Source organism: Trypanosoma brucei, chromosome 11 (assembly GCF_000210295.1).
Source record: "Trypanosoma brucei gambiense DAL972 chromosome 11, complete sequence".
Classification (NCBI taxonomy): domain Eukaryota; phylum Euglenozoa; class Kinetoplastea; order Trypanosomatida; family Trypanosomatidae; genus Trypanosoma; species Trypanosoma brucei.
The window spans coordinates 4,172,031-4,195,498 of NC_026744.1; the positions used below are offsets into that span (position 1 = coordinate 4,172,031).

The 23,468-nt window shown below is 46.6% G+C and overlaps 9 protein-coding genes across 9 annotated transcripts; all 9 read right to left on the reverse strand.

The window, feature by feature from the left end:
• Positions 1-243: 243 nt before the first annotated feature.
• Positions 244-753, reverse strand: TbgDal_XI17830 (60S ribosomal protein L27, putative; the record flags this gene model as incomplete). The annotated part of the gene is made up of 1 exon (XM_011782625.1): positions 244-753. One exon carries the CDS (start codon positions 751-753, stop codon positions 244-246), a length of 510 nt encoding a protein of 169 aa, XP_011780927.1.
• Positions 754-2,248: 1,495 nt separating this feature from the next.
• TbgDal_XI17840 (iron superoxide dismutase, putative) lies at positions 2,249-2,845 on the reverse strand (the record flags this gene model as incomplete). The annotated part of the gene is made up of 1 exon (XM_011782626.1): positions 2,249-2,845. One exon carries the CDS (start codon positions 2,843-2,845, stop codon positions 2,249-2,251), a length of 597 nt encoding a protein of 198 aa, XP_011780928.1.
• Positions 2,846-3,271: 426 nt separating this feature from the next.
• On the reverse strand, positions 3,272-3,742 carry TbgDal_XI17850 (glutathione peroxidase, putative; the record flags this gene model as incomplete). Its single annotated transcript, XM_011782627.1, has 1 exon — positions 3,272-3,742. The coding sequence occupies one exon, from the start codon at positions 3,740-3,742 to the stop codon at positions 3,272-3,274; it is 471 nt and encodes a 156-aa protein (XP_011780929.1).
• A 408-nt stretch (positions 3,743-4,150) lies between these two features.
• On the reverse strand, positions 4,151-4,624 carry TbgDal_XI17860 (hypothetical protein, conserved; the record flags this gene model as incomplete). Its single annotated transcript, XM_011782628.1, has 1 exon — positions 4,151-4,624. The coding sequence occupies one exon, from the start codon at positions 4,622-4,624 to the stop codon at positions 4,151-4,153; it is 474 nt and encodes a 157-aa protein (XP_011780930.1).
• A 515-nt stretch (positions 4,625-5,139) lies between these two features.
• TbgDal_XI17870 (hypothetical protein, conserved) lies at positions 5,140-8,022 on the reverse strand (the record flags this gene model as incomplete). Its single annotated transcript, XM_011782629.1, has 1 exon — positions 5,140-8,022. One exon carries the CDS (start codon positions 8,020-8,022, stop codon positions 5,140-5,142), a length of 2,883 nt encoding a protein of 960 aa, XP_011780931.1.
• A 2,945-nt stretch (positions 8,023-10,967) lies between these two features.
• On the reverse strand, positions 10,968-12,455 carry TbgDal_XI17880 (amino acid transporter, putative; the record flags this gene model as incomplete). Its single annotated transcript, XM_011782630.1, has 1 exon — positions 10,968-12,455. One exon carries the CDS (start codon positions 12,453-12,455, stop codon positions 10,968-10,970), a length of 1,488 nt encoding a protein of 495 aa, XP_011780932.1.
• Positions 12,456-13,558: 1,103 nt separating this feature from the next.
• On the reverse strand, positions 13,559-15,043 carry TbgDal_XI17890 (amino acid transporter, putative; the record flags this gene model as incomplete). The annotated part of the gene is made up of 1 exon (XM_011782631.1): positions 13,559-15,043. The coding sequence occupies one exon, from the start codon at positions 15,041-15,043 to the stop codon at positions 13,559-13,561; it is 1,485 nt and encodes a 494-aa protein (XP_011780933.1).
• Positions 15,044-16,756: 1,713 nt separating this feature from the next.
• Positions 16,757-19,897, reverse strand: TbgDal_XI17900 (hypothetical protein, conserved; the record flags this gene model as incomplete). The annotated part of the gene is made up of 1 exon (XM_011782632.1): positions 16,757-19,897. The coding sequence occupies one exon, from the start codon at positions 19,895-19,897 to the stop codon at positions 16,757-16,759; it is 3,141 nt and encodes a 1,046-aa protein (XP_011780934.1).
• A 1,788-nt stretch (positions 19,898-21,685) lies between these two features.
• TbgDal_XI17910 (hypothetical protein, conserved) lies at positions 21,686-23,188 on the reverse strand (the record flags this gene model as incomplete). The annotated part of the gene is made up of 1 exon (XM_011782633.1): positions 21,686-23,188. The coding sequence occupies one exon, from the start codon at positions 23,186-23,188 to the stop codon at positions 21,686-21,688; it is 1,503 nt and encodes a 500-aa protein (XP_011780935.1).
• Between the last annotated feature and the right edge of the window lie 280 nt (positions 23,189-23,468).

A 23,468-nucleotide genomic window follows, 5' to 3' on the forward strand; every position in this document is an offset into this window, starting at 1 on the left:
GCCCTTCTTTGACCTGGTACAGACGCGGCAAGAAGGGAGAGCAAAGAAAGAAGAAAAAGACAAAGGAGGAGTACAAACATGTTGGTATACTAACGAACCACAAAGCAGACCTGAGGTTGCAGAAAAATACACCCAACACCGGGATACAGGAGGCATCACCAACGAAAATCCGCTTTACTGGGAAATAGAACAAGAAAAAAAATCCTAAAGAACAAAAAGTACCAGAGAGGAGCCAGTGCGAGCTTAGAAGCGAAGGCGCTGGAAGAACCAACGGTTGTTACCGGCGTTGTAGCGGGCCTGAAACAGACGTTTCACCAACTGCTTCGACTTCGCCTTCTTCGATGCGTCGGAAACATTGATGCGACCGCGCAGTTCACGCGAGAGGTCCATGTTGTATCGGGTTGGTAGAAAGTGCTTGTGATTCACAACGCGGAGGAACACACCAACTTGCGAGCGGCGTGTGATGGAGCGCTTGCTCATCCCGCGCACAACCTTTCTTGGGTATTTTTTAATTCCGGCGAGCAACGAATGACCGTACGGGCGCTCCTTGTTCCTCGTATCCGTGTTCTGCACGATCACAGCCTTCTTGCCGGCATACCGGCCCGAAGTCATGATCACAACCTTGCCGGGCTTCAGAAACTTCATCACTGCCAGCACACTAATCCAGTGGGAAATGACAAGAAATAAAAGGACAGCAGATGGGAGATAGCAAGGGTAATAAAGAGTGAGTATACAAACAGGTTTCAAAGGCATTGGAACGGTGCCGGTGGAAAGAACATTCGGGAAAAAGTGGTCTAACCATGCTGAAATTGACAGGGAATTTTCAGATACATGAAAGCAGAAATCAAAGGAAAAAATGGAAATGAAATCTATAAACAATGCCAAATAACAATTATAATATAAGATGGAATCCAAACTACAAGTGGAGTGAGTGACGGCGACCAGTGACTCGGCGGTATTATTTTCCCAAAGTGCTACAAAAGTACGAGCTAAAGCTGCAAGTAGCAATGGCGAAATCACTGGTCAGGGAAAGGAAAAGATGTCGGTGGTGCAATAAGAGAAGCGCTAGCAAAGCGGGGGGGGAAGGCGGCAGTGAATAAGATTGTCTTAATGTCGCGAGGAACATCATTTCCCCCGTCTCTCTCTAATCTGCCGGTGCGTTTCCAACCATAACTTCCAAATCGACGCATGCACACATTTAGTTCCTTCTCACATTGTCTCAACATGTTTCTTTATTGCCAAAATCGGTGTTGCCGCGCCCCCGACTCCCTCACTAAACTCCCGTTGGTATTCACCAGTCCTTTAATGTTTAGCCCCCCTCCCACTCCACACACACACACACAAGTACCTGGTAACCGCGTAATTTTTTCCTTTTTGTTTTCCTTTTGTGTTGCTTTTGTTGTTATTCCCATTGACCTGCCCAGCTTTCGTCTCCAACGAAATTTAGCGGGCGCCCCCGCTACCTTACAAACTGTTCAGTAAGGGGAAAAGTAAAAAAAAAAAGAAACCAAATATATTCATTTTGTTCGTTTGAGCTAACCGTTTGCTTTATTATGTTTTCTCACCTTTTTATTTACCTTACCTTTTTGTCCGTTTCCCTCTCTTACCATTCTTCCTCCCTATTAGCATTCTCTCCGAATATGAACACAGTCACGGCTCTCACCTCCCTTTTCCCACATCACCTGCGCGCACCTGAACACACGCATGTTCACATATATGCATGTATATATGATATATGATACATATGTATATGTATGTATATGTATATATGTATGTATATGTACGTATATATATATATACAGAAGCAGCGACAAGTATGCTGGACGAAGCATTCCTTCCCGCTTCCGAGATTAATACCACCCCTCGAGCCCTCAAATTATTCCTCACACCCCGCTTCGTGACCAACAGCATCTCCCACTCGTAACAATAGCACTTTACTCGTCCAAGAGACACCCATCCATGCGACCTCTTACACGAAAGCGAGTTGTTGCCGCCAAATGGTTTAGAATGACTTGGAAGTATGCCAACTTACATGTTTGCGCGCGGAAGCAAGGAAAACTAACGTGGCTCAAGGGGGGGGGGGGTACTCGAAGACAAAAATATCAGGAAAAACTCAGATGATGCAAAAGTGTGTGGACCAACAGTATTAAATAAAAGGAAGAGAGAAAGTGTGGCTGTATCAATCCTCTCCCCGTTGCAGAAACCGAGTGAGGGTTAACAACAATAGCAGAGAGAGAGAGAGAGCCACCTAGCTTTTCAGCAGCTGCTCCTCCGCATGTGCCCAGTTTACCACGTTCCAAAATGTTTGCACGTAGGCCGGACGGTCATTCTTGTAATCAATATAGTAAGCATGCTCCCAAACATCGCAGGCGAGAATCGGCTTGAGATCCGCTTCAGTCAGTGGGCAACCGGCGTCATGCGTTTGAACTACTTTCAGTTTTTTTGTGGTGGTGTCCTGCACAAGCCACGCCCAACCAGAGCCGAAGTGGCCCACCGCCGCATTAGTGAACTCCTCCTTGAATCTGGCGAAGCTGCCGAATGAGTCGGCGATGGCGTCCGCGAGTTTACCGCTGGGCTCCCCGCCGCCGTTGGGAGATATGCTCTCCCAGTAGAAGTTATGGTTAAATATCTGTGCCGCAAGGTTGAAGATGGGGCCTTTTTCTGTTCGGATGATTTCCTCAACACTCTTCGCCGCGACAGCTGCATTGCACGCTGCGACCGCATTCAATTTCGTCACATAACCCATGTGATGCTTGTCATAGTGAAACGTCACCTGTTCCTTCGATATGCCCTTTGCGGCTAATCCATCGTACCCCCACGGAAGTGGTGGAATGCTGAAGGTCATTGTATGATTTTAGCGTCAAGAAAACGGGGTGTCCTCTGCCTTGTTTTGTCAGCCTCTGTCAATCAATTTTCCAGATAAGTACTTTCCGGTATTCAGGTGTGACTCCTCTTTGCTAACACTCAACACTAGTACTACCTTAAAAGAATTGTCTTTGCTTCCTATTTCACTTTGAGGTCGTATTCCACCTGCAACATATGGGGATAGAGTGAGAAACAAAAGAAGGAGTTGTGCCAAAACTGAATGACGCGCAGTTTAATCGAAAGAGTAGTTGGAACCGTTCAACTTACATGACAAGCAAAATGCCAACCACCTAGGGTCAGACACCTGCTCTCACTAAGATGAGGTATACTAAACATGAGGGTATAAAACATACCATGCCCCTACATACGCCCGTACGCTACAAATTATACGCTGAATGTACACCCGTCACTCATCGCACAACTGTGAAACATAGCGCTCAAGCTCCTCCAGCGAGCTTCCTGGCTGAAGCTTCACGCATGGGAGTCCGGCACGATTGCACACAACCTTCGTGTAATTCCACCGTATAGGTCCAAGCGACGACTGAATCATTTGAAACAGGGGGTGTGTATTCGGCCCCTTCAGGTTAACTTTATCAAACACAGGAAAGTTAATTCCATTACGAGCCACCCAACAGCAAATCTCATCCCTCTTCTTCGGCTCTTGATTTCCAAATTGAGAGCACGGAAAGGCTAAGACAGTGAAACTTCGTGAGGCCCATTTTTGCTGAACGTGTATAAGGTGTTGAATGTTTGAAGATGTAAAAGAGCAGAGGGACGCAGTGTTAACAAGAACCGTTACACAACCAGCATACTTGGACAGCATCACTGCGTTACCGTCCATTAGAACCGAGTGAGAAAAAATGGCGCCGCCATTCATAGGGCACGACTCGTTTAAAAGTACTTTACGTGACAAAGAAGAAGAGGGAAAAGAAAGCAGTCGGGTCACCGTTACTAATTCAACTGATAGTCATATGAGATTGAAGTTAAAAGCGTCGCATTGAAGGTGAAATGCAACAGCAGGCTAAACCTTTACACTTGAAAACACACGAACGGATGCGGGAGTCCTGGATTCAAGAAATAAGCAAACAATCGGCTACTGCTTTGTTGTTCTTCCTGTCTTTTTCCTCATCACTTGGAAAGTCAGCTGAAGGAAACAAAAGCAGCAAAAACTCACGACAGCATGCGGAACTTCTTCAGAGATGGAGACATTTGGCTCATCCCATCGCGGTAAAACCTCCACCAGAAGCGAAAAAAATGTGATTGACCTTGCATTCATCCTTCACAATCACCTCTTCACCGCGGGCTGCTGTGTGTGGCTATGATATTTATCCACGGCCTCCTTTACTGCCTCAGTGAAGGCAGGTATGCGAATAGGTTGCCCGATGCCCCCTTCATCAATTATGTTAAACGGGTTTTTCACTACGTACTCCACATACAGTGAGTGCAACTGGCGAAAGAGCGCATTACACTCATAGGTGCGGTGGTCGGAAACGAGAACGAACTTTACAAGAGATGGGGTCTCGTAAATGTGTACATTGTGCTCCGCGAACTCCAGTAGCGTCATCCCAGCACTTTCCACAGGGTTGGCGTTCGGCGTTAATTCCTGCGACATACCGAAGGTGGAGAAGAGGATGCTAGACATTGTGAGTTGTAGATCAGGCTTTGCTCCAAGCTCTCCAATACTGTTCTGCGCGGTGAAACTGGACTTAGCAATGAGCTGACCTGACTGGTTTATGATCCAGAGCAAGTGAACTGTCATGGCTTGTGTGGAGAAAGGGTCAGTTACCGAGATATTCTAACGTTTCTTACAACCCCGGCCCTTCCAGCTCCTTGATTTGATCCAAATAAACGGAAAATTCACAAAAAGGGCAAAGAAATTTATGCACATACTTATTTAGAATAGCCGCTATAGTTGCTGCTAATATATATATATATATCGATGGTAAAGAGAAACCACGAACAAGCACCATCACGAAAAGAAACATGTGATTAGTTAAATACGTATTAGTTTAGTGCAAAAAGAAACTATTTTCTTTGAGCTGACTTAAAACGAACCGCTAAAAAAGCTCGCGCTCGTAAGGGAACCACGCACGAGAAGCAGTTTTTCACTGCGACTGTTACCCGTCCATGCTTTCAGCCACCTGCACAATATCAATACCCACCAATTCAACTATAGCAAGACCTCAGCGCAGAGGGTATTGTTAGCGTAATAAAGAAGGAAAGGGTCACCCCCTTTACTTTTTCACCTTGGGTACTCGTGTGGAGACAGGTTACTCACTCCCACGGTGGCAGTCCATCGTCGACCTTCCCTACCTTAGCGCCCTCTGAAATGCCACGTGGTAAAGGACTTGCGGTACACAGAACTGACTCCCAAATGGTATTAATGGTTCCCCTCACTGCGTCTCTACCCGTGGCAGTGGCCCATACATACACAGTGATCACATTTTGCCGCTTATCTTCACCCTTCCCCGCACAGTCATCACCTTCGTCATCCTCCCAAGGTTCGCCTTCTTCCAGAGTGAGGCAGCGCGACGAAATGTCAAGAGCTAAAAGACCTCTCGACTTTGGACGGCTTGCAATCCATACCTCCCCTTGAACCCACAAAACCACAGCATGGCGGTAACATTCATCTAACCCCGCAACTTCCAGCAACCTCGCCAGACGCGATGGCTCAACTGGACGACCAGTGCAGGTGACGGTTATCTCGTGCAGCGAAGATTCAGCATACGACGTCTGATCGCCACCGTCCCCTTCCTTTCCAATGGGTGGCGTTTCGATAGGGCACCGCGAAACAATGCCAGCGCAGAGCATAAGTTCACCGTTCAGTTCATGTGCAAGCTGCAGCAGACCCCACATCTCCGACGTGAACTTCTGCTGATCTTCCTCTGCGGTCACAAGCACATCCGATAGCATTATACTATAGATGAAGGCAGAAGCCGAATCGGCGCCATCATCGGCTCCCTGAAGGATCATTTCACTCACACCTGAAAAAAGAAGAGTCACCAACCGTGGCCGAGCTCCCTTCTCGGACCAGTACGTCAACTGTTCCTCGGAAAAAACATTCACGTCTACATCACACTGAAGGCAAAGGACGAGAGTAGTTTTCCCCGCCTGCATCGTCTCCCGAGCACCCTGAAGGATTTCGCAACGAGGGGTTTCGTTCCCTACACGTAACACACATTCAGTGAGATGCTCCCGAGCCACTTGCATGGATTGCCCTGAGGTGTCACCAGGGGAACAAACAACCAACAGCTCGAGCCCTTCTAACGGCCTCCTCATTCCCGAAGCCGGTTCCACCTCAGATGTTCTCCTGCTTGCCACACCCAAAACATCGTCTCCAAACACGCCAAGCCCCTTTAGAGGAATATATAGCCCAACATCGTAGGCACTGCGAACGGCGCATTGCAACTGCTGCACTATCTTCCTATCTGCACACGACTGCAACATCCTAAGTGCTCTTGTGTAGCCAAACCAGTCATACGGTTCATTGAAGTCCTCCTCATCCTCCACGGCATCACCCGCACCCTCTGCAGGTGGTGTCACTGCCAGGGCAACATACATCATCCTACTGGTGGTTATTCCCGTATCCGCGTCCTTCTCATAGACACACGTCGGTGGAATATAACTTGGCAAGTAGAAATTATCTGGGCTGATATCACAGTGCTCACAGAGGGCACGCTCCGCACACTCCATGGAGGATTCCTCCGAGGATGTGTGAAGCAAGTAAGGCAGCCGCACTCCCTCGTATTCTTCATCCAAACTACGTACAAGCACGCATTTTCGACCGCGAACAAGTAAAGCACCATACGCATGGGCCACCTCAGACACGTTGTATGCAGGCACCTGGGCCATTGAACACACCGTCATTGAGCGTCGTTCTTGATTCTTTGTGAGAAACACGGCACTCGTCACCTGCAGCGAGGTGCGGCCCTGCTCATCCCGTTTAACGAAGGACCGAAGACGAACTGCCACGCCTTTGATAGACTTGTGTACGGATGACGTGCCACTACTGGAACACTTGAGCACCTCATGCATCCCTGTAACGTACACCCGACCTTGCGTCGTGCCCAACGTCGTCGCCGCTGCATCCATGATGCGCCCTTCGACGACAACGCAGGTAGAACGTTTGCAGTGCGGCAGAGACATGAGTCCGAATACCTCTTCCGAGGTTCCCATCTCTCTGCAAACTGGTGGAAACTCACTTTTCCCCAAACCCCGCTCATGGTCTCCGCATTCATATTCTTCTTCATCCTCGCACTCTTCCCCATCATCGCTTTCCAGGGGACTGCTTCCCATGTCTTCATCACCGCAACCTGAAGATGACAGAGGACTGAGTGTCACCTGCTGCTCTGTTCGTTTCGTAACGGCGCTCAGAACAAAGTCAATGCGATAAACACGTGGGGCACTGTGCCGGGTCTCAAGAGCCACCTTCGTCCCATCAGCACTGATACCCGCTTCCCTCAGTATAGCAGCAAAAAGTGATGGTTCGACGTTGCTCGAGACTGACCACGATTCGAGGGCAGATGTGGCGGCAAAATCTTTCAGAAACTCATTCCAACCATTTACAGCGGATACATCGGAAAGTACGACGACGATCGCTGGCTTTGGATAACCACGTTCAGGGACTCGCTTTCCCATCACTCGGAACAACGCCAGAAACGGGTGTATAGATGGTGGGCAAACGAGAAGCAGGCGCTGTACAAGCCGATCTGTGTGTCCCAGTGTCTTTTCGCCCATAAAAATATACTTAAAGGCGAGCACGCCTGACACGCCAGCGGCAACCATGGTTCCGTTGTGGGGGTTGAGCTTCGCAACGACGTTGGCGAGTCGCTTCACTATGGGACCCACTGTTGGTGAAACCTGCTCCTCACGCTCCATCGAATCCGGAAGTCCCGTAGTGTCCGCAACGTACATGGCGTGTGTTGTGTTTGGCAGCTGGACAAAGAGCAGTGAGGCAAGCGGAGACCATTGCATACATGGATGTTGTCGTGGTTTGTCAGCAGACTTGCGGGTTTTCAAAACGATAAGTGGCTGCTCAGGGGAAAACACCACTTGATATCCCGGCCTGGTATTTGCAAATGCGTAAAGCCTCACGGACTCGTCCTTAGTTGTGCCAACGACACAGTCGCGATGCCGTCTCTTATCAGGCCGGCTCATGATTCCCTGGGACGAGTGTGAAAAAAAAAAAAGAAGCTACCTGTCAAACTGCACGAAGCCGGAAGGAAACACGCCAGAGTTCAGCGCCCGGTTTTATTCTAGTTCACAGTTTACGCGCAGTAAACGCCACTGCCCATTTTAAGGAGAAAACGAACCGACAAAAAAAAGAAGAGGAGAGGAGAGAAAAAACGTATACGAGTGAAGTTTATCCACCAGGTGCACACGGCAACCACGACACTGCACCACGTCATAATGAGCACCGAGAGCTCAACCATGTACATCAACAATGACAACAGAGGAAGGATCAGTTTCTCTCTTTTAAGGAAAAAAAAAAAGAAAACAACAACGAAACGAAGAAACAAAGGCGATGTTGCCCTATGCCACCGGAGAACTGTAAGTATCGAAGATGTCTGGTGGGTCAAAATCGTTTTGCACCTCCGCTTTACAGGTTGAATCTTATCACATCATGCACTAATCAAAAGTAAAAGAAAAAGAATTCTCCTCTTCACGGCTGAGCACTGTAAACGCTTGCTGTTAACATATATTTTCCTTCACCGTCGCGAAAATTAAAAAAAAAAGAAATATGACAGAAATAACAACTGGATAATTAAAAATGAAAAGACATCCTCTAATGCAGTTTAATCGCCAAAAGTTCCGTTGCGTTTCATTTTTCCTTCCCTCCAAATTGCTTTCCGATCAGTTACGCTCCGTTCAAGCCACCTGCTTCGTTTTTTCTGTTCCACTGTGAAGCAGCGCTTTTTTACACACAGACAAACATGCACGAAAATTTGGATGGGCAAAAGAAATTTGCAGCAAATCACAAAGATGCGAATTCTGTTACGAAAACGAGCTGAAGAGACTTCGGCCGCTGCATTTATCGACCACCGTCACTTCTTTTCTTTTCTTTTCTTTTTTTTTTTGAATAATTTACCCCTTTTTCTTTTCCTTTCATTCCCTCCTCCCCGACCCCAAAGCCCCTCCCTCCTCTTTACTTTTCTCCTGTTTCCTTTTCTTTCCTTTCCTTTCCTTCTTTCTTTTGATGACGCACTTCAACTCTCCCTCTCTCCCTTTTTTTTTTCGACATTTACTCCATTCATCATTCGACACGTCACACCTTCTTACTTTCTCCTTCAAGTGGCCCAACCAAACAGACGTACTGCCCCCAATATGCACTTCTTTTTTTTTTTCCTTCAACAAAAGAAAAAAAAATCATTTTCCCTCTATTTTAAAGATCACTAATTATATGCTTATTACTAATTATTATTGTTATTTGTGCATCTGACCCTTAATGATCCTCACATTTATATGAATATTTATGCGAGTGTAAATATGTGCATGCGGAGTATTACCGTCACAATCATCTTCACTGGCGCCATTCCATCCCTCCGTCCATTATATATCCTCCAACTCTGCTGTATTCTTTTTTTTTTCCTTCTTTTTTTTTTGTTTCTCCCCTTCAGCTCTCCCCGTTACTTAAACGCGTTTTGTTTATTTCATTAATTTTATGACGCTAATATTAATAATTCTCTACCCGATGTACACTAGCCGTATTTTTTTTCCCCCCCCCTTGCATTATTTCACTTTATTATTAAAATATGTTTTGCTTCATTTTCCTTTTTTTTTTTCTACCATTTGTGTTGACGCAAAGACAGTTGAACACAATGAACGACGACAACATCAACAACAATTAAAAAAAAAAGTGCAGACGAATGGGCGCAGAGCCGCAGCACTCTTGCAAAAGAGTCAATAAACTCACAATGAAGGTTGGTGAGAAATAAGAGGTGTTAAGAAAAGCGTAAACTTCACACTTTTAATCTTCCAACTCTTTTTTCTTCCCTCCAGTGAGCAAAGACACATATAAATACATAAATATATAAATATATATTCCCAGCCACTGTTAAGAACAAACAATTAAGAAAGCGCTTACCGAAACGGAAACAAACAAAAAAGCAAAAAAGCAAAGCAGAAAAGAACAGAACAAAAAAAACAAAAACAAACATCATTATTATTTCTAACATTAGTTTTGGGTACGGTGCGTAATGAAATACGCACCACATACACACGCACATACAAAAATATGTATATAAATGTATATAAATATGTGACCTAATACAACATTTATTATGAGAAAGTGCATGCATTCACCAACTCAAGCATTCCTTACAGTACGTCCCTCTTGCGTGGGCATAAATAAAACAACAACATAAGTGAAAAAAACGTGAAACAAAAAAAAATGTTCAGGAACAACAAAAGAAAAAAAAGAATCAGAAACCCATGGAGAGGAGCGGAGGAGGAGGAGGAAAGAAAGCTATTCGACTACTATGTAAGCGGCACATACTTCGACGCATATTTACATACACACAAGAACTCATATAAATATATTTGCACGAGTTCGCCAATCTCTATAACAGCAAAAGAAAAAAAAACAAAAACCGGTAAGGGAATAGTAAGAATATAACCGCGTGATTCTTATTTTTCCCCTGCCTCAGCTACACACACGCGCACACATACATACACATACATAAACGGCAAGAATTACTATGAATGCATCATGCAACTGTTTGTGGAGCGGATTGAAGCGAAAAGAGGGGGGAAAAAAACAAAACAAGAAAACTGACAACAACACGTGGTGGCGATGGAAAAGAAGAATAGAAAAGTGCGCACTCGAAAAAAAAAATAATAATAATAACACCACCACAATAATAATAATAATAAAACGAATAAAAAACGGAAACTACAGCGTCGAACAAAAACAACGGCGGAGCAACGGGAAGGATGTAATCATTCTCAGGGGTCAACTCACAAAGCAGCTTCGAAAGATACGGGTAGGAAAAATTTTTTTAAAAGGAGAATGTGAAAGAAAAAGAAGAAGAAGCATAAGTGCCGTTGAAGGTTGGTACACAAGGAAACTCATGTCACTTATGGCGTCGTAACTGTTTGCGCACTCAGCACTGAGTTTCCGGCGCCCTCACACGAACAACTTCCACATTGTTGGCGATAAGTGCCAAAATGTTTTCCGACACGACGGAGACTGTACCGAAGACGAGACCCACGACGCCAGCACATAAAAGAAAGTAAGTTCCAAAAAAGTGGAAGTTGCCCACATTCCGTCGAGTCCATTTGCCAGAATACATGTAGAATAGCGATGGGAATATAGCGCTCAGGAACCCGCCACAAATAGCACCCACAATACCAAACACAGTGTTAATGTTAGGAATGAAGAGGCCAGCCAGCAACACAACGAGGGAAAGGGGAATCACGAAGGAAAAGTGCTTCCAATAAGGCAGCGTCTCTAATTCCCAACCCAGAACATGATATATTGTGTTCCGCAACGCCATTGTTTGAAGGGCGTAAGCAACACAAAGTTTGACCACCATGCCAATGAAACCTATCATCATCATCACCTCCGTGATGGGATTGTACATGAGAAGAATTGAGTTGTCGATAGCACCACCAAACTCACCATACGCAAACAAAATAGTGAGTGCGTACAGAATACCGCAAAACGCCATGGATATGGCAGCGTACACTGTGAACCTGGCACAGCTGCGCTTCTTCATCTCCCAGTAAACTTCATAGCAATTGATCTGGCAAACATATGCAAACATAAATACACCAACGGACGCAATAGCAGAGTTTCCAGTGTTGAACAACTTCACGCCATCTTCTTCATCACTCGTTAACTTCGGGAGTCCGCTTTGAGCTCCATGAATCACAATTGCGAAGACGAAGTACAGGACAAAAATAATTGCGAAACCGGAAACATAGCGGAGCGAGTTAACCCTCTTCGGTAAAACGAGTGGCAACATGAAAACCATCCAGGTGAGTGCAGTCAGGAGACGAATCCCACCCGGAGTCCTCAGGAACTCGGGAGCACCGCATGATTTCTCTATGATGGGATTCAACACATGGCCGACGCTAATCACATAGGAAACCGTCGCGCCGAACGAGTTGATCCATCGAATAACAACAACAAAATACTCAAACCTTCGCCCCATAACCCCTCTTGCGGTGTGCTCAAACGTGCGAAGACCGGTCTTCTCCATCACAAGTGACAGAATATGCAGGGAAAAAACACCCAACCCACCAATAACCACCAAATACAACATTGCCATCACAAGCCCACTGCGGTTTGCCGCGGCAGGAAGTCCAAGGATACCGGCACCAATGCACACTGAACAAAGATTAAAAACACTTGACACTAATCCACCATATGGAACAACAGTACCTGCAATATGCTTCATCTTTGCACTAAATGATTGCCACACGGATGGCGGTGCATCGCCACGAGCGTCAACCCCCTTGTTCTTATCATCCGTGTGAATAGGTTCACTCGCATCAACTATTCCTGAAGGTTCCGCAGGAAAAGTCTGTTGGGTTACGGGTGAAGTGGTGTTCTCGACATCAGTGGCAGACTTACCTTTGTCAGACATACCTTAATGTGCGCGATGGCAACGTCAATAAATGGGTAACTTATTGGATATCGCCTGTCTTATACCAATCGTTGTACAACTCACGAAAGAAAGCACCCTTGTGTTATTATGTTACTCGCACTTCTCGTTTCGCTAGTAAGTTACTACCTTCAAGTAGATTATTAGCCTTTACTGTCGGTGCGCAGGAGTAAACAGAAGAAACAACAAAGTGAAGACAATGAAGGGAAATGATAGATCAGTACGTGCTCAAACATAGACGAGATAAGTCGGTATATTGAAGGGAGAAATAGGAAAGATAATGAAACAAGATACCTACACTTTACGTAATAAAGACATATTTGGAAAAGGGTATTTTGCTTCCCACAGTTGATAGAAAAAATATATATATTTAAAAAAATCTACCAGAAACACAAACATTGTCACTAACCGCAGTGCGAAGAGCACACAAACTATTTGTCAAGGGTTGAATGCGCACAACAAAAACAAAAAAGGGGTTGCACGCATAGAAAGTCGAAAAAAAAAAATAAAAGACAAATATTCACTTTTTAAAAATGCGGAGCGCAGGCTCCTTTTTACCGGTGAAACAAAAATATCTGAATTTTGCTGTGCATCAATCCATTCAAACGTGTGGTATTGCGCCATCGGTAAAAAAAGAAAAAAATACAAACGAAGCCGGACCGATTGGTAAAGCATGGGCAAGAGGGGGCATCGTGGTGGCAACTTGCATTAATAGTACAAAATAAAAATAAAAATAATTTGACGTTTTCGTTTTGGCTCCACTAACCTATTGGAAACGAAACACAAATACAAAGAACCTTAAAATTCAATACACTGGTAGCAGTAGGTGTAACAAGGCCAGTGGTTACGTTTTTTTTTCTTTCTTTTGCATATATGTATAACTTTTCGTTTGGTTGTATTAGATAATATAAAATATTTAATAAGAAAGGAAGGTTAAGGTACCTTACGGCTGCGTAGTTCACTTTACGGAGTTAACACGTCTTGTTTAAGGTTAAACAGGGAAGAGAAAAGAAATCTTACCCAACGTCAAAGGTTGGTACACATAGAAATCGACGCCATAAGTGACGTCGCGACTGTTTGAGCACTCAGCAAACAGGCGGGGGCTTAATAGCAGCAGCCCCACCACCACCGTGAATGAACGACATGATGGTGTTTGTTACAACAGTGACTGTGCCGAACACGAGACCCACTACACCAAGAATGAACAGTGCGTAGGTTCCAAAAAAGTGGAAGTTGCCCACATTCCGTCGAGTCCATTTGCCAGAATACATGTAGAATAGCGATGGGAATATAGCGCTCAGGAACCCGCCACAAATAGCACCCACAATACCAAACACAGTGTTAATGTTAGGAATGAAGAGGCCAGCCAGCAACACGGTGAGGGAAAGGGGAATCACGAAGGAAAAGTGCTTCCAATAAGGCAGCGTCTCTAATTCCCAACCCAGAACATGATATATTGAATTGCGGATCGCCATTGTTTGAAGGGCGTAACTAATACATATCTTAACGACCACACCTATAGAGCCTATCAGCATCATGACCTCCGTGATGGGATTGTACATGAGAAGAATTGAGTTGGTCACAGTGCCGCCAAACTCACCATAGCCGAAAAAGGCAACAAAGCCGTAAAAAGTGCCGCAAAACGCCATGGATATGGCAGCGTACAATGTGAACCTGGCACAGCTGCGCTTCTTCATCTCCCAGTAAACTTCATAAATATTGATCTGGCAAACATATGCAAACATAAATACACCAACGGACGCAATAGCAGAGTTTCCACTGTTGAACAACTTCACGCCATCTTCTTCATCACTCGTTAACTTCGGGAGTCCGCTTTGAGCTCCATGAATCACAATTGTAAGTGCAAAATACAGGACAAAAATAATTGCGAAACCGGAAACATAGCGGAGCGAGTTAACCCTCTTCGGCAAAATGAGTGGCAACATGAAAACCATCCAGGTGAGTGCAGTCAGGAGACGAATCCCACCCGGAGTCCTCAGGAACTCGGGAGCACCGCATGAGTTCTCTATGATGGGTCTTAAAACATGACCGATAGTAATAATATAGGAGGTACTTGTACCGAACGAGTTCAGCAAACGAATTGCAATGACGAAGTATACAAATCGTCCACCCATAACCCCTCTTGCGGTGTGCTCAAACGTGCGAAGACCGGTCTTCTCCATCACAAGTGACAGAATATGCAGGGAAAAAACTGTCATTAAGGCCATGATGACCAAATACAACATTGCCATCACAAGCCCACTGCGGTTTGCCGCGGCAGGAAGTCCAAGAAAACCGGCACCAATGCACACTGAACAAAGATTAAAAACACTTGACGCAAGTCCACCATATGGAACAACAGTACCTGCAATATGCTTCATCTTTGCACTAAATGATTGCCACACGGATGGCGGTGCATCGCCACGAGCGTCAACCCCCTTGTTCTTATCATCCGCATAAACAGGTTCACTGACTTTGCTTACTCCTGGATGTTCCGCAGGAAAAGTCTGTTGGGTTACGGGCGAAGTGGTGTTCTCGACATCAGTGGCAGACTTACCTTTGTCAGACATACCTTAATGTGCGCGATGGCAACGTCAATAAATGGGTAACTTATTGGATATCGCCTGTCTTATACCAATCGTTGTACAACTCACGAAAGAAAGCACCCTTGTGTTATTATGTTACTCGCACTTCTCGTTTCGCTAGTAAGTTACTACCTTCAAGTAGATTATTAGCCTTTACTGTCGGTGCGCAGGAGTAAACAGAAGAAACAACAAAGTGAAGACAATGAAGGGAAATGATAGATCAGTACGTGCTCAAACATAGACGAGATAAGTCGGTATATTGAAGGGAGAAATAGGAAAGATAATGAAACAAGATACCTACACTTTACGTAATAAAGACATATTTGGAAAAGGGTATTTTGCTTCCCACAGTTGATAGAAAAAATATATATGTGTTGTAAGAACGATATCGATGATCAGCAACTTTGTAAATTTATAACGAAAATCCTATTTTCCCGAAGAAAAAAGAATTCCCCCCTTTTTACTATGGAGCGCCTTTCTCTCATAGATGGACTTACCACCTCCACGGAGCACAAGCTGAGCTTATGGCTGAAGGACCAGGCGGGTGAGCAGACAAACAAACTCCGCGGTTGAAGGGTACGACGGGCCCATCACTGAAGTCAAACACGCACTGTAGTGGAAAATAAAATAACGACGCCTTTGTTGTACTCACTCCACCGTTTTGCTGTTGAGGGTTTCGAATGTATTGGAAACCTCCATTGGTATAGGTAAAGTTAACCAACACGCCAGAGGGCTGTGCATTCATGCAGCCGCCGAAGCATTAAATCACGTCTTCCTTGCAGTCCCACCCAAACAATACTGGTGGTTCTTTTTCCCCCCGAATGCTTCAACTTGGGAAACGGTGCGACTACGACCCGGGTAGTTGATTAAAAGCATTTCTTCCTTACCATCTTTCCTGGCGCTGAAAGGGACGGTGATGGGCTTTTAACATGGCCACTCATGCCAAACCACACGCTGCCTTTGCTATCCCACCTTCTATCATGCACTTCATCAACGTTACGGGTAGCTAATATGTGAAATGTGAAGAAGGAGATCAGCAGCGGTCCTTTAAAAAAACGGGTAAAACACAGTCACAGCGTAAGATGAAAATAATAATATCAATAACAATGATAATAACAATGGCGCTGACCTTCACAGAGGATGCCAATACGCATAGCAGCCGTGTGCAAGCAAGGGTAGAAAGGGAATGGAAGAAAAAAACCGTACAAAAAGGCTTCAGAAGGCAAAGGAGTCGAGCGGCGAACGGTTGCGTTAACAACGTGCAGCGGGCGCCGATGCACAAATGTGGATTGGGAAGTCAAACAGAAAAAAACACAAAAACATTTCCTCCGCGGTGACGTTCGAACACTGCTTTATGCTCCTCCCTTCCACATATTTGTAGCATTCTTTCGGATTGCTCCTCTTGCATACTCTTCGTCGTGCACAGCTTTTCTTAACAATTTAGCCTCCACACATAGTAGTGCACAGCGGTGTTTCCCTCAATACTAATAACAGATGTTGCAACGAGAGTTTTAAGAAAAACATGGCGCCACAACAGACAGGGAACAGTGCAAGAATACCTTATCATTTCTTGCCGCATGAACACCCAAACACTTATGTCGACAAGCAACTGAAGGTTGAGGGTGATACCCCAAGTTGATTGTGCCTCTCCAGTAACCACAAAGCTAACCTACACAAATATCTGCCATTTATCAACCATCACACAAGATTCATGAGCGGCAGGGCAAATGTCGCCCTTGTGGGAGGTGGGAGGTGACGAGTACCTCCCCTCAGCATGTAGTACTGAATTCTTTTTTCTACAGCCACATGCATTCCGGTGAGATTCACCGCAAAGGCAGCAACCAGGTCATCCAGCATGCTATACGTGTCGTGAAGCAGCCGAAGTATCGGCTGAACCTCAAGGACACGTAGACCTTTGTATATAGTAGCCGCGATTTGTGGGTATAAGCTCAGCAGCATGGGTCGTACATGCTGGGCGTAATGTGGAATAGCATAGGGCTGCACACCACCGCGGTCGCCACAGAGTACGCGGTGCTCACGCTCGAGGCGCTGCAGGCACTGAAGTGCCAACTCAGCATACCGTTGGTGATAAGGCTCACGAGATTTAATTGTCTCCAACTCCTCCGTGTAGGGTAACATAGATGCATCAAGCAGGGATGAATCGCTGTGTCCACTTGATCCAACAAAGTTTTCCAGTGAGGCGTCTCGCGTACCACTCCCCGAATGAGACAGTCCCGCTGCGTCCACAGTTTCACCCACAGCATCTGCGGGCGCTAGCTGCTCAGAAGATAAAACATGCTGTTGCCTCTGCTGATTGCATATATCAAGCATACGGGCGAGTCCAGGTGAAGAAAACTCCATTTCAGCCTGTCGGGGTGTCCGTTGGAACCTATCCAGCTCCCACTTACTTCTAGCCACACGCGTGTACATCTCACACATAACATCCTCGGGAAACGGTACTGCGACACATTCGTTGCCATTCCTAACAAAATCCTTCATCGTCATCCGGGAAGATCTCACGTTCGCATTGTGAAGGCTTGTATGAAGAAACAGAAGCACTCCAGCCATAGCGTTAGCATCATCAGGCGAAATACTGCGGGGGTTTTGTGCCGCGTATACTTCACCAAAGCGCTGTTGGATTACTACCCACACTTGCGCCTCGAAAGTGGGACGATCCCAAGACATAAACTCGCACGTAGTGTCCCTCAGCGCAATGTCGATAGGCACATTTCTATATGAAAAATGTTGCAAGTATTCCCTTAGAATGCGGTCGCAGTCCTTGTCCTTTAGCACGCGCTCGAATATTCCACATAAAGCTCCCCGCTCAACACCCTCGTACGTTTTGAGAAACAGTGCAAAGGCACTCCAGCCTTCTTCACCCTCTGCCGGAATATAATCTCGCTCCTTCAAGAAGCTCATCGCCTGCCGCCACTGACCTTTGTTGATTAGGCCTACAGCTAGCTGTGCTGTGCGCTTGCTATGCAGCAGGTAATGTATGTGCTTCCAGTGGTAACCAACACTCCAGCGTCTTTCAACTCCCTGCTGTTCGAAGAGGGATTCATCAGTCACTATGGGGGAAACGGGCATATTGTTGCCTGTCACCCTTTCCGAGACCCGATGTCCATCCTTCACGTCCCTCTCCGAGTAGTTGCGGTACACATCATACCAACGGTTATCTGATACCGTGTCACCGGGAAGCCTGGAAAGCACCTGTCCCACAACCTCACGTGTTTGCTGGTGGGAATAGTCATCAGGATCTTCCGCGATCCAGCGCTGCAACGAGTGAACTAAGTTGTGTATGGCACTCGCACAACCACTGCGCAGGAGTTGTTGTTGGTCGTCAGAAAGCCAGTCCGGTTCAATAAGATGCGTGAAGGTCATCTCGGCCACGAAATTTACCATGAGCTCCAGCATCCCACCGTACTTACCACCGGCGTCAAATGTTGGATTACAGTCATAGTTAATGAAAAGCGAAACACACAGATGAGGAACACTGAGAAGCTCCCGCACCATGTCCACAACTGCGTGTTTTTGAGAAAAACTTGAGTAACGCGACAAAGCTAACGGAAACAGCATTACAGCAAGAACTGTGTGCAGCTCTCGAGCAAGGTGATAATGACATTTTTGGAGTAGCAATGAGATTATACGCACCGCAGAGGCGAAGAAAGAAGCTGGGGCCACTGCGGTCAGATTCCGTGCAAGACACCTTGTAAGGTCGTACTTTGTTGCCGTAATCACTAGAGACAACCATGTCGCGCAGTGGTGCTCTACACAACAGTTTGCCATTGGGAGAGCCTGAAATACCGCCTCAAGCATATCAAGTGCAAGCTGCCGCGCTCGTGCTTCGGGACCTCCCTCACCAGTTGAACCTGATCCGCTTACTGTGCGAGCCCCAAGACTACAGGTATGCTTTATCAGTAACAGTAAATCCTTCATTGCGTCAGGGAACCGGCCCATTTTCATAGAAGATAAGGCGCTTCCAATTATCTGCCCATTCAAAGTGCTTCGAAAGTAGTCAAAGGAGGAAAACGTGGTCTCAGCGAATAACTCACACTCTGAATTATGGCTCAGTGACTGCGCTGCCCTTTCGTCCCCTGTCGTTTCACCCAATGAAGCTTCGACAAAGGGATCCGTGTTGTTCTCCACACTGATGGGGAGGTGCTTCGAATCAGGCTCCACATCATGAACGTAGTCGTCCAACGGCGTTAGAGACGTAAAGGTGCATGAACGAGAATCTGTAGGTGCAGATTCCAGGAAAGTTCGAGTCACGCGAAGAACACATAACGGTAGCAGGTCGCGGCTAATCCCCCGAGCCCCTTCACTCGCGCCCAACAGGGCGACGCGACAACACGTTTGGATGCACCGGGTAACACACTTACCGGTGAACGAAGGGAAACTGTCATCACTCACGAGATCATGCAAAATCTCTACGCTGGTCAGCTGTAATCCCGCATCTGTGATGCGTGCAAGCACATCCCCCAACGCCTCGAACACCGCGGCCCCGCACGAAAGTACGCTGTTGCTACCATTGGCCCGATATAGCACGATGGATGTCGTATACTGAATGCAATTATTGTGGATCATCCGTTGTAATAGTGGGAGTGCAGCCTCCGTTACGCGCGTCTTCTTGATATAGAGGGCACCCAAAACGGAAGACATAACCGAATCGGTCACAAATCGTATTCGCTCGCTTTTCCAAGCACCACCGCGCCACCTGCCGACAGATGACTGGGCTTGCTTAAGCGCCTGCTTAAACTCAGGATCAATAACAAAACTCCCACCATCACCACGGGAAACCAGTGCCAACAGCGAATCAAGTGACCGAAGGAGAGCCTCCATTGTAGATCAGTACACCGGCACTGAGAGACCGTACACAATGTCGCCCAAGCACTTACTCTAACGTTCCCACGATTCCCCCACCCACTAAACTTGCACTGTACAACAGAAAGGAAAAAAACGAAATAGGAAAAGAAAAAATGGAGAGAAATATAAAGAGGGGAAAATATAGACTACGGTTGAGGCGAAAACGAAAAAGTGGAAAAGGATCGGAGAGAACGGTCGTTGAGGACGTGGTGATATCCACCCATGCGAGAAACGTTACCAGAATAACGGACCACTTCCACTGGAGCCGCCCGCCGTGACGTCTGTCATTATAGTCGCAACTTCGTCCCACAGCACCGCTTCATCTTAATCATTTCTGACGCCGTAACAACTACAACCACACACAACTTGAGCAGCCACGACGATAATTACGAAAAAAAAAAAAAAAGAACCCGCTCCTCTACTATCTACACACATATATGCATAAGGGTCGATGGAAAGGAATTTTTCTAAAGTATTAGATGTTCTCCCACCCCCTCCGTTTCTTTGCATGACGCCACCGGGTAAACCAAAGGCAAGCGAGTCAAGCCGCAGTAAGTCGAGCAAAGCCAATGCCACAGCAGCCTTCACCCTGGCCATACAAATGTGGCACTCCAAAAAGGGGAACACACACAGAGAGAAAAGGGGCAATAAATGAACAGCTAAGCATCCCAAAATGTCTCTACGCCCACAGCACGAATAACGAAGCGCGAAACACCAAACTATGGCACTGATCAAATTGACAAGTTACAAAAAAAAGAGTGGAAGAGGGAGAAATAGTGCGGAATAAAAGCAGGAAATGGAACATGTAAAGGGAGAACTCAACAAACACATATTCAGCGGAGTCATACCAAAGATTTCCCGACCCCACGTATGCACACTAACTGGAATGAAGCGTAGGGGTGCGCGAAAATAAGTAACAACATTAGAATAAAAATTAAGGCGTAAGCAACTTTTGCACACCATACACCTCGGACCCAACATTCCCCCTCCCCCACACACACCTCTTCCCCTCCAGTTATACTCTTTTTTCTTCTTTCCTTTCGTTACTTTTCCAACTACATATATTTGGACGGGCTCTCGTGACGCACAACAGATTCAAATGGGAAAGAACCGGAAGCTTGGAATCCAAGAACCCCAAGCGGGACTAGCGAAAGTACCTGCACAAATTGTACCCGCAGGCGGAGCAGCCGATAAGGAATGGAAGAAAGGAAAGCGAAGGAAACAAAGCATAGAAAGGCTCTCGTACAGAGCACCAACGCGCAAAACAACAAAGTGACTCAAGGTAGAGAGAGGTAGTAAAATTAATAAAACAATAAAATCGGCCATCCCCCCTCTAGCGTGTTGAGAAGGCACACACCAAAAACACACAACCGACGAGGCTTCCGCTGATGAAATGTTTAAACCCCACACACACTCCCTTTCGCGCCAGCGCGTGTAAAGACAACGTTATGGCAAAGGAGTGGTAACAAGTAAATACTGGAAATATTGGAAAAAAAAAAAAGGTCGAAAACCAAAAAGACAAGAAAGCAAACAATCATTTGCGGCATACCATAAACTCTCCTTAGGTACATAAGGGCCCTCTTTCCTTCCTCCCCCTCCTTTGTCTACCAACAGGCAAATTCTGCACAACCCATCATTGCCGTTTACATGTGATGCAGATTAGACGACACGGAAAGGAAGGGGAATATATGATACATACCCTATCGTGCTCTCACTTCTACTGTATACGTTTATGACTACTAATATAAGAATTAGAAACATGGTTCACATCACCGAACAGCATTTAGACGCTGCGCATTTATTCGTGTGCGGTTCCCTGGTCCGCGGGTTGAATCCTCCACCGGGGGAAGCAAAATTGCAGCTGGGTCTTGCCTTCTTAGCGTCTGATGCGCGTGTTTGAGGTCCTTCTTCTGTCACTTGAAATGGTTCAGAAAAACAACAAACAGCAGTCGGCTCTGCTATCGTTGAATTCACCACAACAGGTATCACTAGTACACCGCCCTCAGACGCATTATCAATGAGACAACCGGAGCTGCATAGTGTCTGGTGGGCGCCACTTCCTGATACCTCAACCGCGCTTCGGCTCCCACGCGCCTGCAGTGTTGTAGGTTTGGGATCGGGTTTCTGCACAAAATCTGTCACAGGTGCTCTATCTATCAGTTTACTTTCACCCGAACCCTTGCACCGCCCTTCCGCCCCCATTGGGGACTGCGCGACAGGGGTTAACATCCTCTTCTTGTCGCTCACGCCGTTGTGCGCTTCGTGTTTCACCGTGGTGCTTGAGCCATTACACGGAGCACACCCCACCTGACTAGTATAAACAGCAGTACATTTTTTAGACATTGGAGACACCGGGGCTCTCGTCACCTTTCCACGGGCCTGCGACACCCTACGTCTATCACCTTCCACAGACGCGTCCTTATGCTGAAACCTCTCCCGATGCGACTGCTGCCGTTGTTGGTTGTGACTATGATCTCCTAAACCCACAAGACTCCGTACCTGCCCCGCGCGCACCTCCTGCTCCCTCTGCGAGCCGGCAGTTGATGCATATCTTAGTCTAACTTTACTATTCCTTGTAACAGAAACTACACTGTCGATTCCCTCCCGCCTATGATTTTGTGAGAGTTGCCTGGTATTTGGGGCCCCCATCCGCTCGTCCCTGTGGTGTTTCTCACCCGAAATCCTTCCCTTATGTCGCAGCGTTGCCCGGCGGCTCCCCCTTCTAAGAGCGGGAGAGAATGAGTCATCTGCAGTAAACTTCTTTGGCGACGACTCATCACTTGGGTACGACAGGTCGAGCCAAATTGATGTCTTCTGCACCGCAGTATGTGAAGAGGACGACTCGGACACCCCGTCGTCCTCGGCCTGCAATGCACGCCAGTACTCCTCACTCCAATATTCCTCATCTGCCGTCACATGCCGGCCCCGCTGCAACTCCTCAGCGATGGCATCCAAACCTTCACGCTCCGGCGCGCACAGAAATGCACAAAAGGGGTTCGATGATGACACACATCTGTGAAAGTGGTCCGCACATGGAGCCACCTCTATAGCCAAAGTGATCGTGGGCAACGTGCCATGCAGCAGGGAAGTGCGGTTCCCCGACACAATATCATCAATGAGTGGGGTCAAATCGTCGGGTGGGCGATAGATGACTTGAGGGTCTGATAATCTGAAGTCACGCAAGAATGGGACAGTGGTGAACACGTTGCCATCAGGCTGTACGTCATCACCTGGGTAGTAGGCCACCGCGGCGTAACGTTGGGACATGAACGACTCTCAGTCCACCGCATGCGATGCCGCGGCGACACCGGGTAAACTACAACAAGTAGGGCAGAATAAAACACGCCCCAGCGAACAGAGGCCTAGTCACTAAATGGATGTCAGAAATCAAAAAGCAATGAAGGAAGAGAGAACAAAAAAGAAAATTTACGTACTTCGTAAGTCAGCACACGTGAAGACGCAGAAAAGGTTCCCGCTTGCCTGCTAATAGGCGAATGCCGGTGGTTCGTTGAGGTACTGAGAGCCTGATGCTTCAGCACAGCTTATA